Source organism: Pseudopodoces humilis, chromosome 18 (genome assembly GCF_049639895.1).
Source record: "Pseudopodoces humilis isolate 2021_Gansu_Grassland_sample_001 chromosome 18, ASM4963989v1, whole genome shotgun sequence".
Lineage (NCBI taxonomy): Eukaryota > Metazoa > Chordata > Aves > Passeriformes > Paridae > Pseudopodoces > Pseudopodoces humilis.
The window spans coordinates 5372037-5389115 of record NC_142217.1 but is presented as its reverse complement, the minus strand read 5'-3'; the positions used below and the strand labels follow the sequence as shown (position 1 = coordinate 5389115).

Genomic DNA, 17079 nt, shown 5'->3' with positions numbered 1-17079 from the left:
AACTGTGGCATTCTAAGTAGCAAAGGAAGCAGCAAATGTGTGAGGTGCTAATACAACATAGCTCAGGAATCATTCCCTCTGGCCTTGAGGAAACACTGGCTGAGGATGAGCTTCTTAAAATAATACTGAGATCTGCTGATAGGACAGCCTGCATTTAAACACAGGTACAGCAATAAAGCAGCCAATTTAGCACCTAAAATTTCCCTCAGCTAATAAAAATGCATCCACTTATGCAACAGAGCTCTCCTTTATTGGCAAAGTGTGAATCTCTCAGAGCAGAGCACACATGATAACTGCAGCTGGATTTTGGCAACCAAAAGTCTGAAATCTGCAGACAGGAAGAGTTTATCACTTTTCTCACTCTCCATCTCTACCTCACTTGGGTTTATTACTTCCTTGTGAACAGTATGGTCATGTAACACAGAATAGTTCATATCAGAACTATTCCAAGGACTAAAGAAAACTTTATTCAATCTAATTTGTACCTTAATAACTCTTGAAAGATAGTCTCACCCTGAGAAAACTTCAATAAATATATTTTTTTACATAGAATTACAGTCCAATCTTTTTGATTCTTGCACAGTCAGTGACAAAGTATTTAGTGGCTTCATTGGGGAAACAATTTTTACAATTTTAAGATTTCCTATCCACTAAAAATTCTTGCATTAGAAATTTGGATTCATATTTTAGTCTACTGCTTTGTAACAGTACAAATATGGAAAGAGAAGTCTACCTCACTTCTAATATCAAGGGAAGATTCCTAATTTCCCTTTATTTTGCCCACTTGCAAAGCTGTGTGTGCAAAGCACCATACTGACTACTAAACACACTAACTAAAAATTGCACGGTTTAAGATGTGTTGATAAAGGAACACCGATATTAAGAATTGTTTTATTCGCCAACACAACTCTCCCCACAAGACAACAATTACTCAAAATGCCACAGCAGCCCCCAGGCTGCCAGGCCATGCCAATCAGCCACAAGCTGAGCTGTGACACAGACCCTGACAGGGCCATCACAGCCCTGGCAGCACCACTTGAAAACAAATTTGCAACTCAAGCCCAGGTAGAAGTGCTGATTGGAGCAGAGGTGCTGGCAACCATTAACTTTGATTTTTACCTCTATGTATTTACTGTGGTGTTGTATTTTCCTAAATTTGATCACTTTGATTGCTGGAGTTTTAAAATGGTTTTAGATTACTTCTTTTCATTCCAGACAGGGTTGTTTTTTTTTTTACCTGGCACTCAGAGATGGGATCGTGACCTCACTGCCCTTTACAGCTGCCCCACAGTCCTGCAGAACCAAACACCACAGCACCAAAACTTCTTTGTGACACACTCTGGAGTCATTATAGCACAAAACCACCTTCATCTTTAGAACACAATAAAGTATTTAGCTTCCCACACAGCCAAGTTTGTACATAATGAGCTTTCAGGCAACGCTTGAGTCCTTTTTAAAATCCACTCAGGCTCTGCCACACACACACACACACATTTTGAAGAAGGCAGCTCTGTGGCTGCACTGAAGCAGAAGTTTGAGCCCATTCGAAAGCAGGAACACAACCACGAGCACTGAAACACTGGGAAGGGGAAAACCTCTGGCTAAACCACATCAAAAGGCAAACATGTAAGGAGTGTTATCATTACAAGTTGATTACAAACCCTCCTGCAGAGAAATGGCAGTTGCTGGAAACAAAACAATGTCAGTCTTTGAGGGGGCCAAACTATTTGACTGCATCATTCTGCCCATTGGAAGCAATATGTCCCAAAAAGAAGTGATTAATCAGGTGTTTCACTGGACATGGCAGCTGCCTGAGTGAGGATGAAAGATCGTATCAGCACCAAAGATGACTGATTTGGAGGCTTTTTACAGTGGGAGGAGTAAAAGACAGCTTCAGGATCAAAGAACATGTGATTTTAGCATCAGGCTTGTGCAGAGCAGGGGGATCTGGCTGTGCTCTGTAGCCCAGAGAGCTCCGTGCACCAGGGCACAGGTAAATCCCACCCTGCCCCACCTGACACCTGGGCTTTAGGGCTGATTTTGCCCAGAGTGCTATAGGATCCTTATAGCCAGCCACAGCCATAGATTCAGCACCGAAACGAAGTGACAGCAACGCTGTAAAATAGAAATAACGACACAAAAACGCACATCAAAAACTCACAGGTAGTACCGGGGACTGGGAAACAGTAAGAATGAATTAACCTGGTTTTAAGCTGAGGACATTCACAGGGAAGCAAGTGTGTGAAACATGCAATATGGCCAATTTGGGTGTTTGGCAAGAGCCCAGCCCTGGTCAGGAGCAGGGCAAAGCCAACGGGTGCCCCGTGGAGGCAGCTGCAGACTAACACAGCATCACGATGGCAACCGAGAGCAGGGCACCAGGAAGGGAAGGAGCCATTTGGAGAGTGTCCTAAATTAAGGAGTGGGGAAAGGGTCTAATATCACAGAAAGATCAGGAGGATATCTAGATCCATTCATCTTCCTGCTGGGTCACTCTGTGTGGCTCAATTCAAACTGCACTCTGGGACTTCCTTAGCATTTTTATTGTTGCAGGCTCAAAATGGGTATCACCATGTGGTAGATGACATTTTAGGCAGCTTATCTTCGATGCTGGAGGAAAGGACATTTAGGTAACTACTTACAGACACACTGCACTGCCTGTAGTGCAGACGCTATTTCTTTTTTTTTTTTTTTAATCCTGGAGCTTCACTGTAGAGTTTCATTGTAACAGGAGAGAGTATTTCATATTATTTCCTGAGACACTGATCAGAGAGAACCACCCAGTAGCACAATTTGAAACTGATGCCTCAGTGACTTTTCCCACAGAAGTAGGAAGGCTGTAAGCTCTGCTCTGTGGTCAAAAACCATGCAGGCTGTGTTGCATCCCAAGGCAAATGTTACAGAATTGTATCCATTTGAAGACAAAGAGATTATTCTGAGAGCAGTGTTTAATGCTGTATTCTATGATTTCATGCAGGCACTGTTTACAGGTTCTTTATTTACAATCAGAATCATTTGCTCAACAAAATATCTCCATAATACTGCATAATCCTTAATTTAGGAATGAATGCTAACCACAAAAACAGTGAATGAACAGGGCAGGCAAAGGTAGCAATATTGGCTCTAACAGAGACTACCAAGCCTTTTTCCTGGATCAGTGCCATTCAACTTTGTCTAATTTCTCCTTAAACCTTAAATTACCAATCCTCTACAACATGAGGAAAAATTCAGACACCTAAGGGCCTATTTAACAAGACATATTTAAAAGATAAAAGCAGAAACTCAAGAACTGGCCATCCAGAGGAAGAGTAATGCTGATTCACCAGCCAAACCACTTTTGTGAGAGATGACTGCCATTAATCACTGAACAGACATAGAAAAGATACGTTTTTTTCAAGACAACAAGACAATTACAGAATGTTTTATTTTGAAATCCAGGGCTCTGGATCTGTTTGAGGTGCACAACAGACTGTCAGTTTTGTAAGACAACAGCATTACATGTTTTCTATATGTGTTTCTCGTGTGTAAGCTGCAGGAAAGATGAAAAAACTTTGAAACACCCCAAGGACAGCCAAGTCCAAGGACACCAACTGCACCTCCACTGGGCTTTCCCACCAGGGAATTAGTATTTCCCACCTGGATTTAGTGTTTTATCTCATGTGAAGATGGGGTTGATTTCAACACAGCCAAACTTTTTTCTTTTAACAGAAGTACAGCTGTTCATCACAACCACCCTTCCTTCTTCCACCTGTTCTCAGAGTCTCTTCCACCTTCTCCACACCTGCTCTAACTGTTGGAGTATTTTAATTTGAAGTAGTGGCACTTCCCTGTTTAAACATTCTCCTAAATTTCCTACCTGCATTTTCACACACTCACACCTTCAAAACAATACGCTTTTAGAGCTGGAAGTTTCTACATCAAGTTTGAGTTTCCCCAAATTTCTCAGGAGGGGAAAAAAAAAGAAATATTTTCAGACCAGCTTCTTACTGCTCTGATCATATAATGTTTGATCACAACTAATACAGAGACTGAACTCAGAGACAATAAAAAACCTCACAAAACTGAAAGAACCAGCAGCCAGGAGAGCAAGAAATTATGGGTGTCCTCATCAGGAAAACTGGTCAGCACACATTCATAGTTTATTTGATTCTAGGAAAAAATCCAGTGGAAAAGTGCATAATAAAGACCAAAACATAAAGTTTGAATCCCAACTACCACTGCAACAGACTCAAATCAAAGAATACAAACACACAGGAAGCTGAGAGTCGTTAACTCCCCACCAGGGTCATTCCCTTAAGAGCTGGACTTGATCCTTGTGGGTCCCTTCCAGCCCAGAATATTCTGTGGGTGTGATTCTGTGCAACTCCAGCTCTCACAAGAATTGCTTTCCCACTGAGGAGCCTAAAGACAGCAATTGCTTGGATAGCAATATCATTGAAATTCACTTTTTTAGCACTGTAACCTCTTCCTGCTGTATCCTAAACTTTCCTGGCCAGGGGTTGTGCACTGCAGGGTTGAAGCCAAGTGTGTTGCAAACAGAAAATCTGTGTTTTTGTAGTGTTTGAACGCTGGTCTCAGGCAGCTGCACCTGGCCCTGCAGTCAGCCCCGTGATGTTTGTCTTCAAGTGATTTAGTTTTGCACACTTGCCCTCTCACACAGCCAAGCTTTCAGCTCAGCCTGCTGTAGCCGTGCTCCCTCACAGCTCCCCAGCTGGAGCACAGGCAGTTCTTGTGAGGGATCTGGCTTTGCTCACACGAGCTGGGTTGTGTTGAGCTCCTTGCTGACACACTGTTTGTGGCACAGTGCTTCCCACCCCAGGCACTCATCTGAATTTTAGGGCACTGAGTGGAAGCAGGTCCTGAAGCATCTGCCAGTGTAAACTTGTTTTTTCAGCTATTAGCACAGGAACATTTTGCTGTTTGGAAACATGGGATTTTAGAGCTGCATCCAAAGTTGCAAAATGTCCAGGAGTTTTTAACTGGCTTTGACAAAACTGCCAGAGAGCCTCACTCATGTTAGAGACACTTAACCATCTTCTGATAGATACATCCTTACAAAATATCAAACAGTTTGTTTCCTCTTGAAACCAGCCAGATCAATACCTCACAAAATACCTTGCATTTTGGAATGTTCCCTAAAAATATCACAATATTCTTTCTTCTGGACAGGATCTCTGCAAAGCACAGAATCTGGAGCACAAGAATAGAGATGTTAAATTACACTTACCTGGCAGAAAATAGGATTTCAAAGTGTGAGCAGGCCACTTTTGGCCCTTGATGCTGCTTGCTGGGCAGCTGTGACCCATCCTGTGGATCTGACACCACCACCCCTTCCAGCTCGACAGAATTACACAAACTCCAGTGCTGCTGTTGCACCACTGTCAACCCCAGCATCCCACAAGGGATTTTCCAGCTCCTTTCAGTTTGCATACCATTTTTATTGCATCAATTGAAGGACACAAATAAAATTATCTAACTGGCAATAAGTTGTCATTTCTGGCACAGAAAATGTTTGACAGAATAATAGTTATGAAGGGAAAGTGTAATAAATACTGCAGCTTCATAAGGAGTTTTTAATCATTACAACAGACATTCAGAGTAGGTGATACAAACACTGTCTACTGATAACATCTGCAAAAATGCACGACAAAGTGTCAGAGATGGCATTATACTCCCCAGAATGAGGATTTGCATTACAAAATAATCATGGGCACTGGAAAATTCAATTATTTAAATAAAAGAACAAAACTACTCATAAGAAAGTGAAACTAAGCAAAGAATTCAAAACAAAGAGCAAGAAAAAGTAAAAAAAAAGACTACTCATTAATGACTTGGGAAAAGATCCTCAGGACAGGAGCTTTCTGCTCTCAGGAAATGGTACAGCTCCAGTTTTGCTCAATGGAGTCGTCAGAAGTTCTGCCACAGATGTTTGTGATTTCACCCTGTCAAGACCAGAAGCAGTCAGGATCCCTAAGAAATGTTCTGTTTGCCACTCTTTTAAGCCCTGTCTGTTTTCTTGCTTCCTAACTCTTCAGTTTTGTTCACACTCTACTTTTACAAGGCTGCGTGAGCCAAGAGGATCCCCAGCTCCCACAAGAAATGGGAAGGAGTCAAGATCCAAGAATTAAGTAGAGGGAGTTCTGACATGCATAGAACAAACACATTTTTCAGCTACTATATATTCTCCCAGGCTGTAGTGAGATCTGTTATTCTTAATTACATAAGATTCATCTTTTTCAGACGAGTGCACCTTTCAGAAAACAATATGCAGCCATACCTCCAATAGCTGTAAATAATATTTCTTCTTGTAGCCAGCACTTAGCAGCTCTGCCCTTTGTGGTACATAATGCTTCTAGTCAGATTTAAAAATCAGGTCATGCCATTTCAAGCTGGTGAAGCATTACAAGGTGAAAAATTAGTGATGGTGGATTTTTTAACTCAGTCATTGGTCTCTCCTCTATTTCCAAGCAGCTCAACCTCCCCCAGTGCAAGCAGGTACTGAACAGCTCTTTGGTCCTGAACAAAGCTTTCCTGTCTGCACAGAGAGAGAGCAGGGGTACCATTTCCATTACATTCCTCCTAAAAACTAGGCAGAAACCTGGTAAATCCAGCAGATTTATATAGGGCTGGAAAAGAAGCAGTAGATCTCCCGCAAAGCAATGACAAAAATACTGAAGGAGACTGACTGGCCATAGCAGAGGGGCAGTTTGCAGGGAACAGGATAAGATTCTTCAGAAAATAATAGGTAAGAGCATTAACAAGAAGAAAAAATGAATGGATTAGACAGCAAAAGCAGGAAGAACAGTAAGAGGAGAATGGGAATACAAAAAGTACACGAAGTATGCCATCAGAGATGACACAGGTACGAGCTGATCCTGCCTTGGGCAGGAATACAGACTGAAAGGAGCAGCTGAGTCCCGCCTGGCCCTGCTGTTCCGTGTTTAACTTCAAGGGGGCTCTGAGCAGGGAGCAAGGAGACACTTCAAACCCACCTGTGCTGGCAGCCTAGGGACATCCCGCTGCCCTCCTGGGCGGCAGCAGCCCGCAGGGACCGGTGTGCGGGCACCGCTGGAGCCGCGCTCGGGGCACCCTGCGCTGGAAATGGAGCACATCACACCCAGGAGCACATCACACCCAGGAGCACATCACACCCAGGAGCACATCACACCCAGGAGCACATCACACCCAGGAGCACATCACACCCAGGAGCTCACAATCCCACTGCCCTCCTCCACACCCACTCCTCACAGCCTTCCTGTCAGTAAAGGCTACGCTTGCATGAAAGCCAGAGCAGCATCCTCGTCACGTCAAGGACACCAAGTACTTCAATTGCAAGAACTATAAAAATCATCAACACACTGTGAATTTTATTCATTACATTTGTCAGCTCTATTACTGATACTCAGATAAGTACTGATAGAAAAAATGAAATGTAGTCTTGACATTAGAAGTACAGATTTCATTTCAGGAAATGCCAGATCCTTTGTCTAATGTATTTACCAGCAGAATAAACTGTAAATGAGACTTGGGAAGCCAAGCCTTCATAGCCTGCATAAGACAGCGAGTAGATCTCGACCATAATCAGAATTCCTATAGAAAAATAGCTTCCTCAAAACCCAGTAATGCAAAACATTCTAGTAAAAGTAAATAAAAACCAATTAAAAATACCTGCTCTGATTCACTGCTATAATCCTGATAACTGGAGCACGTGATATCAACCACTTTCCTGAAAACTAAATGATCTATTGACATACATATTGAAAATTGACACGGCTCTGCTACTCTTCCCAAGATATAACTTCTCAAGCAGGTATGGCTATTTGGTTTCTAAAACTTAATTATTTGATTATGAGGGCTAGCTCTGCTTTAGACTGCGATTCATCCACCATCATCAATCTCTACCACAGAGTGACAAAACCTCGCTTCTACTTTTACAGCCCATGCATACAACTGTTTTCACACTTCCGAATGACAAATGAAACACACAGTATCTTTCTTCTCTTAAGTATCATCGAGTCTAGAGAAATGAAACAAGGTACTTGACATTCTTGGGACACCAGCAGCAGCGTCTGCTGTGTTTTATGCTCCACCTCGCCTTAAATACGCCGAATTTTATTTCAAGTGTAAAAACCAGTCAACACTAAACTTCCTTCAGAATGTAACATACTAGACCACATTTGCAATTCACAAAGTAGATAAACAAAAGCTGCAGATTTGGACAAGCTCTTTCACACTTCGCTGATGTGAATCACTCCAGTCAAACTTCAGACCACGTTCGTTCCACCATCTGCGCGAACCATGTTAAGTTTGGCAGCTCAGTGTCCAACAGCCACATCACAAATTGTGTGCCACTGTCACATCTCAAAGCCATCTCCCGGTGCAAAGCCCTGCCCTGCTGAGGAGCGGCACCCGAAAGGAGCTGCTGGGCATTTTAAACACGGCGACGGTGCCACTACACCTGAGCCGAACAGGTATTAAGGCAACACTGATACTTTTTTTTTCCTGACAGAGGCACGCAGGAGAAAACGATCTGGTGACTCGCAAATAAAATCAGCAAATACCGAGGACTTACAGGCAGGTAGTTTCCCGGCAGTTAAATATCTGCGCTCTTTTAAGGAGGGACTCGGCAGAGCCCATGTTCCTCGCCGTTCCGTGCGTTTGGGAGCCGGCTCCCGTGGCGAGGCTCTCCCCGCAGCCCCTGCCCGCGGGCATCCCTCGGCTCCAGCCCCGCAGCTCCCCGAGAGCCCGCCCGGCTCCCTCCCCTCCCTCTTCCCGGGAACTTGGCGGCCGCAGCCCCCGCGCCCCTGCCGGGCTGCTCGGCGCCCCGGGCCCCGCTGTCCCCCGCGGCCACAACTCACCATAAAGAGGCGAGCGGAGGCGAAGGGTCGCGGCGCCTCTCCCCTGCAGGGCGGGCGGCCCCGGCAGGCAAGTGGCAGCGGGACGCGGCCCCCGCCGCCGCCGCAGCCCCTTCCCGCGGGCAGCGCCGCCGCCCTCGCTCACCGCCGCATGCCGCGCCCCCCGCCGCCGCCCGGCTCCCCCCGGGCTCGCCGCGCTCCGCCACCGGGGCCCCCCCCCGGCCCCGCCCGCGCCCCCGGGGGCCGGCGGCGAGACCCCGGGGGCGGCCGGCTGGGGGGAGAGCAGGGGGCGAGAGGCGGCTCCGCTCCGCTCCCCCCGGCGGGTGGTCCCCACCCGCCGGGCACGGGGCTTCCCGGGGCGGAGGCGCTGCCGCTCGCCCGCCGGCACGGAAAGTGGCTCGGCGGCGGCGGCGGGCGGAGGTGACCTTCAAACCCGGCGGGGCGGGCTGGGGCGGGGAGGGCGAGAGCGGCGGGGGAGCCCCAGCGCCGGGGGAGGCGGCGGGGGCGGGATGCGGTGCGGCGGGACGGCGGAGCGGGGCCGGGGGGAGCGGGGCCGGGGGGAGAGAGGGGCTCCCCGGCTCCGGAGGCGCGGCCCCGCCCGGCCCTGGGGGCCGCGCGGCGGCGCCCGGGAACCCGCGGGGCCCGCCCGTACCGGGGATGGCACCGGGAGGATGGCTCCGGGGGGACGGCACCGGGAATGACACTGGGGGGATGGCTCCGGGGGGATGGCACCGGGGATGACACTGGAGGGATGGCTCCGGGGGGATAGCACCGAGGGGATGGCACCGGGGATGGCATCGGGGATGACACTGGGGGGATGGCACCACGGGGATGGCTCCGCAGCCGGGCGTTCCGCCGGCCCGGAACATTCCCGGGGCACCGGAGGCGCGGTCGCAACTTCGCATCCCCGGGGCTCGTCCCGGAGAACTGCGCTCCCCCAGCCCGAGCGGGCAGCACTGCTGCAGGAGGCGAACAAACACCAAAGCGGCACTGGGGAAATTGCTGATTAAAACTATGCCCTTGGAGATCCCCAGCCATCTCTGCCCGCTTCCTTCCCCTTCCTCTTGCCCAAAGGAAACCTAATGCTCACCTAAGGAGAAGAGCATCGCAGCATTCCGAAAGGCATGAATTACTGTTTAGTGAGGCTGACAGCAGCTATTGACGAGAAAGTTTGGGGGGAAAAAAATAAACATCAGGACCTGCCAGAACACTGCCTTGTCCTTCTCAACACATTAGGTATAAGCCTGTAGTGGTCGAACGTTTTTGTGCTGCTCAACCTTCAGCTACAATAAATTAATGCCACTGAGACTTACTCCAACATGTAACCATGTATCAATTACAGATGTGGAGTGTGAGGATCAGACAGATGTGCTGCCTCCTGTGGGGTAGGAGTAAGGAGTTGCTTTAAGCATTGAGATGGAAATGCAAAGCAGTTAACAAAATCAGGTGATAACGAGGAGGAAAGCTTTAAATCATAGGCCTGTGGTCCCTTAAAAAAACTTTATATAAATAATCTCCCTATAAACTTCTTCATCTGTGCAGAAAATAAAAACAGCCGAGTCTTTGTCAGTTGAACTGCAGCTCCCACATCCATCATCTACAGAAGTACCACAAAAGCACATATCTGTATCCCTCTGCCTCCCCTGACAGATTTGGGGCTTGGCCTATTTCTGCTGCTATTTTAAGGCCCGGGGTGTGATCCTGGATCCCCTAAATACGCGATTCGGCAGAACTGCTCGGGAGGGTTCCTTTACCCAGGCACACCAGCTTATGAAGCTGAATCACTTCAGACAGCGACTTCAGAATTTATCATTCCTCATCAAACATGAAACAGTGTTTAATGGCTGGAAAATTTTACTCCACCTCGTTAAAATTTGTCAGATTACTGAGAGTTACAAAGTTACTCAAAGATTCATTTTCAGGATCAAAACTTAAATTATCTAGTTATCCCAACAGATTCTCTCAAAAACTATGTCCCACTCTGAAGGCTGATCCCTGTGAAGTTCATACAAAAATCCTTGGATGGATTTTAAATCCATCCCATGGTTTTCTTTCATTTTTCTTTTCAGCCTTCTAATTCACTCCAAAATCAACACAGAGAAGGCAAGGAGAGGCTTGTCTCCAACAAATGTAAATTGGACTTCGAAACATTGCACTGAAGTTTTCTAAATCACTAAAAGATCATTTTACAGTTGGTAACTGATTACTGTGCGGTTCAAGATATTTAAAAACATATTTACTAATCCCTCTATGACAAAGTGATACTGGTAGAAGGTTAGCAAGAAGGTTAGAAATTAAACACAAGGCTGGCAGCATTTCATCAGCTCTTCCTTAATTTGTATATTTAGGCCCTCTAATAAGAAAATAATTTTCAACATTTTGATTAAATATGACTGACTGCATTGATAAGTTTGCCATATGGCCCAATACCTCCTACTTTGTCAGCAGTTTCTAAAGACTGAACTAATAAAAATTAAAAAATAACTGAAAAAGAAATGCCCATGTCAAAAATGTCCACCCTTTGATGATATATGCTGATGTGGTATGAGGCAAACTTGGTGAAATTGTTGCCATTGGGTTGTTTAGGCTAAATCCTGGCTCACACAGAGGTGACCACTGAGTGACTCAGAGGAGTCACACTCCCCTGCCCATACACTCAATGACCATGAAGCCCCAGGGTTATAAAACACAGCAGGAAAGGAAAGGCCATCCAGTGCCTTCCTCCCACATGAATCAGCATAGAATTTCCTTTCTCTTCTCCAAATAGGTGACGTTCAGGGCAGTACCAATGCAAAGATTTTTAGGTATCTCAAATTCTTTCCAAACCTGACCTGTAGTCTTTCTTTATCCACTCACTCTCTGGACAGAGCTCAGTCTGCAGAATGAAGAATTTAGAATTATTTAAATGTGCTAAAATAATAAGCGACTGAAGCTCACACAAATAAGCTAAACCCCAATCCTTCATGAAAGAACAAAAATCTCATGAACTAGGCTTAATAAATAGTTTTCTTTGGGGTCCTGAGCATTCCTGTTGAGTAGTGAATACTCACTGGAGTGTTGAGCACTACTCACAGGATTAAAACTAAATCTGGTGCAGGTGTTGGTTACTTTGATCTGTGCTTGATTAGAGAATCAGGTGTGTGTTAAGTGACTGGATGAGAGCTTGTCTTTTGGAGTCTCAACACCTACACATTCTCCTTTTGTACAAACCCTGTCAAAAAGGTTCCCTTGGCTTGTTTTTCGCATCTGTCTTCCCTTTGTTCCCCTCACATGAAAGAACCCTGAACTGCAAGTCAGATCTTTCTTAAAAGAGCTCCTTCATTCTCCAGCCTTTGCCGTTGGTACGATACAGAGGCTCCCAGCTGGGGTTAGAGTTCTGGTGGAAGAAATAACTTTGGATGGGGAGAAAGGAGAGAGGAATTTTGAGCAGAGAGAGAAGCCAGCAGAGGCAGCATCAGTCTCACGTGGCAGAGCAGAGACCAGCACCCAAATATTGTTTTCTGTTCCAGAGCTCCAGGCATTATGAGATTTCCTTTCCTAAACACAACAACTCCAAATGTTCCTCCCTGTGCATCTCTTCCACAGGAGCCACCTTGAGAAAGGTATCTTGTTATTTGCTCACCTTTGGAATAAAGCATTTAAAGCATTTGATAAAAATTAATCTTGGTGATTCCACCCCAAAGTTATAATTGTGTAAAGCCACAATTCTCAGTCATTTCTGTTGGAAATACTTAAAAAGAAAATGCACAAACTTAAGTATAATTGTCCAGTCATGCACTTAAAAAGTTGGTTCAGAAGGAGACATTTTCCAATTTAATGCAAATTATCCGTGGCAAGAGAAAAAGCTGAAGAGCAAGTAGCAAATGGCTCCATTGAAACACAGTGACTAGGAATGGGATTAATTCTTAAAACCTTTTTAAAAATATATTTTCTGAGTAAAAGCCTATTTCATGTTTTCTTAAATTTTGAAGCCTTTCCCCTTTATAGTAAAATATTTTCTGTGTTTATTTCCAGATTTGGGAACTGGTGTCAGGTTGTTCTAACTGAGAGATCTCAAGAACACAGATCTGTGGTATGTGGGAAAAGATCTGGAGGTGAAAGAGGATTTATTGGAGAAAATAATTGTTCTGGACAGCAGACTAAGTTCATGCTGTAGATGCTGTATCAAAAGAAAAAAAAATCTAGAGAAAAGGGGTAAAAAAATTATTTAAAGTCTTCAAAAAGAAAGCTTCTGTGTATTTGTAAGGAAGATGTAAATAGTACATATATATTTAATGCTTTAAAATTTCACATTGTATTTGCAGCAGAGAACATCTCCAACACGTGCACATCCACTGTGATTTATTCCTTCTGGGGGAGGCTGCTCAGGCCATTACCAGTGGGAAGGGAACACAGAAACCATTTGCAGTAAAATTTGTGAGCTTCAGGGGAAGTATTTGTGGTGGTGGCGGACGTGTCACAAATTTCAGTGCCACAAACACTCCATGAATCCTCCTCAGAAAGGTTCTGCACTGGTACAAGCTTGGTGATAGCCCATTGACAGCCCTTTGGACACTGGCAGGAAGTGTAGCCTTAAATGATCTGGGGAAAGATGCTCTCTGAAACTGAAATTTGTGACAAAAAGGACACCAAACATAAGGAAATCACCTTCAACACACAAAAAACATGAAAAAAATATGTCCCAGTGTGTACATGTACTGTGCTGCTGGTGTGGGGTTTAGTGTAGCTTCAGATTTCCTACATTCTTTTCAATTCTTGGCGATTTGTAGTGTCTTGAAGTCAGTTTTATGGAGGGTGTGTTGTGTGGAGCAGGTAAGGACTGTGGCATTGTGTGGGGGGGTTAGATTAATGGATCTGGTTAGATTGAATTTGTCATTTGCTTGGGCTTTGTGTATCAAATACTGGCATCTGAATATTTTAATGCTTTCGTCTCCATGACAGAACAAAGAGGAGCTACCTTTTTGTTCATATAGTTCTACTCCAGAGAATAATTCTGGAATATTTGGCCCATCCTTTTAAGTTATTATTACATTTAGGTTTCAGATTTCAGTCATACATAATAAAACGAACTACATTGTCACAGAGATATAACATTGCTTAATTAGAAATTCATAGCTATTTAGTAGAATCTTTGAGTAGAAAGATAATACTTCTATTTTTAATGCCCTCATAGCAATATCTTCATGTGCTTGTATCTACATATCTATAAATTTGAGAGTTTCCCACTTGTTTGCCTGTGATAAAATGTTAATCCCTTTCCTTTCTCCAGGGAGTTGTAATTTTCCTCTCCCCTTACTTTGACTTATAGCATATGTACAATTTCTCTCAAAGAAACATCTTGAAGAAGCAACTTCATGCCCAGCTCCCCGGCATCTCCCGATTTTCATCCATCTGCTTTATCTCCAGGTTATTTTGGGAGTGCCTTGGGATTGCAGGCCGTTCAGACAGGGCTGATGGCTCATTTCTTTCTCTGTGGTGAAAAGGTCAGGCTGCTGCAGGTGACCTTTCTGCTGGGAAAGCTGCAGGTCTGCGTGCTGCCTTTTTGCTGTCCCGTGTGGAGGGATTGCTCCACAGATTCCACATGATCAGGTTCTGTGCTTCCCTTGCTGTTTTCACTTCCATTTATATTTAGGCAGAGCTCTGGAAGTGTTGAAAGGGATTGTTGGAAGCAATGACATCAGTTGTTCCTCCTTTGTGGTTGGGACAGTTGCTACTGAAATAACCAGGGCAGGACAATTTTAATCTCCAGCTGCTCCTGAGGATGCCACCAGCCCCTTCCCTTTTCTCTTCAGCTCTGCACTGTTTCCTTCCCTGTGCAATGAGGACAAGGATCCTGGGTTTCCTTGTAAAATCCAGATCCCTTAGCTGTGAGCTCAGAGGCTCCTGAGGAATTCCACCATGCAGGGACCAGGCAGCTCTTGGCAGCAGCGGTGTCTTTGAGAGGAAAGTAAATATTGCAGATGCTGCACGAGGGGCTTTGCAGCTCTTGCCATAAATCTGGGAACCTTGAGGGACCAGGGGGAGTAGTCATCTGCTCTGATGATTCCTGCAGGAGCTGGAGAGTCCAGTTAAGCAATTTCAGAAGACATTCAGGGCCTATTTGGTGCTGTGAAACATCTTTAATTCTTCCATTGCCACAGCAGGGTTCACAGCAACTGAGGAATTGACAACTTTTATGGTTTCTCCAAGTGCAACTTTTTTTGATCGTGCCACAATTAATAAAACATTTCATGGAGAATCATTTGTCCAGGTTTGGGAGTACTTTTTCCATACCTGCAGACTTTGCAGTTTGCTCTTTCTAGAGCTGTCTGGTCGCACTGGCACCTGTGACACCCTCAGAATGTTAACATTTAAATGCTAACATTTGCACCACAACCTCAGACTTTTCACCCTAAACTTGGGGAACTCATTGACTGACATCTGCGTTTACATTGTACAAAATTTAAAATTCCTTTTTGCAGTGTTAATTGAAATACTGGAAGACAGAATATGGGCAAACCTTTTGTGAAGACTACTTGTTTCTCAATCCCCTGGAATGAGTCTCTAGCAAGTCTTTGTAGTTCATTGGCTGCTGGATTTTGGAATTATCATCTGCCCCTCAGCATTTGGAATTAGAGCTGAAGGTCCCAAATCCTGGAGCATGGACTAACATAATTGAGAACCACTTGCCTCATATCACCCATGATTCTATGTTTGCAGCGGAGGAAGGATTTAAAACAGTGTCATCAACAACAAGTAACAAGCCACTGGTTAACAGAGAGAAAGAAAAATAAATTCCCTGAAAATAATGAAATATTTTCCAGACCTTTTATTTGTGAATCCATATTGCTTTAGATAAAGAATCAAGCTGGCAAGTGGCCCATTTTAAATAAGAGAGAGGAAAAAGCCTGCAGAGGTGTATTCACTCACTTTTAAGGGCAGAAACTCCCAGAAAATCCAAGAGCTGCAAAAATCAGATCTGCCAAAATCTCTGACTTTTGGAGTTAAGCTACGGTTACAGAAATAGGTAATTTATTTCTAGTATTTTTATCACTAATGTATTCACATCTCTGCTCTCATATGTGGAATATATATTAGATTCATAAAAATGAATTGAAATTTACTATTTCCTGGATTATCTTATTCCAGTTAAACCCTTGATTCATAAGGCAATTGCTGAAGATAAATAGAACTTCATGAATTGTTCATAAACTGCACAAATTCACAAGTTAGAGATGAAAAATGTAAGCCACACAACCCTTCATCTGTAGGCCACAAATTCCAGTCCAGGTTTGAGATCAGCAGCGCCCAAGATCCATTTTCATCTTATCACCTGAAGGCTTTCTGGTAGCATTTGTGAACTCAGTTTGTTCCCTCAGCTCCATCTTTATAGGATAAGTGGCCACATAAATAATTCACTGGAACTTGTCAGAAACAAGAAGTTGTGAAATGTAAAGTCCCCTCCATCCATCCAGCTGTATAAGCAGCACACAGGAGCTGATTTTCTAACCTTTCACTAAGCTTTGCATGGAACTAGACACAGAGGAGTTCTTGCACATTTTTAATAAACTAAAGCTCCTCAAATATTAATTCTTTCTAATAATAGGCTCCCTAGAAATACCACTTTTGAGGTTTTTCTGTTCTTTATTGCAGAATTATTAGGAAAACCTTCTCACAGGGACCTTTGGCTATGCAACTGTTACAAAAATATAAAGCTTCTCTTTCGCTGAAAAACTTTGATGTTGTGTTTTTCAAGGGGAGTATGTCTTAGCTGAAAGAAAGCACACAGGGGGCAGGGGGAACATGGGTTTTCATGGGGTTTTTTTATATTGTGGGTTCGATTAATGGGATTTTTCACATCATTTAGGACCTCAAACATTTGTTTTTAATTTGCATGAGAGAGAAAACATGAGAACCGTCCCCACCTTTGTCTTGGCAGCACTCTGGCCATGACTCCTAGAAGAACATGGAATATCCAAATCATGGAATTGTTTGGGTTGGAAGGGACCTTAAAATAATCCCATGGGCAGGGGCACCTTCCATAGACCAGGTTGCTCAGAGCCCCATCCAACCTGGCCTTGGAGCACTGGAAAAACATCAGAGAGCCACTTGATCTGCAGCACTTTGGGTCTAATGATGTTGAGCCCACGGTGTGCTGGACCCAGCTCCTCTGCAGAGATGGCTGACACAGAGGGATGCTGAAGGCCACAAATGCTTCACTGGAGTCTGTACTAAAGGTACAGAA

At 44.5% G+C, this 17079-nt stretch overlaps 1 protein-coding gene and 1 long non-coding RNA gene across 2 annotated transcripts in view; one reads left to right on the top strand and one right to left on the bottom strand.

Moving 5' to 3' along the window:
- RBFOX1 (RNA binding fox-1 homolog 1) overlaps window positions 1-8974 on the bottom strand; it is a 773250-nt gene extending 764276 nt beyond the window's left edge. The window contains exon 1 of the mRNA XM_088064272.1: window positions 8859-8974. Within this exon, the coding sequence (XP_087920398.1) occupies window positions 8859-8861 (3 nt within the window). The 5' untranslated portion in view covers window positions 8862-8974. The remainder of the gene's footprint in view (window positions 1-8858) is intronic.
- Window positions 8975-12377: 3403 nt separating this feature from the next.
- LOC148182916 (uncharacterized) lies at window positions 12378-15629 on the top strand. The gene is made up of 3 exons (XR_015774063.1): window positions 12378-12457; window positions 12870-12927; window positions 15317-15629. It is a non-coding gene; the product is annotated as an uncharacterized LOC148182916 (long non-coding RNA).
- Window positions 15630-17079: the final 1450 nt, after the last annotated feature.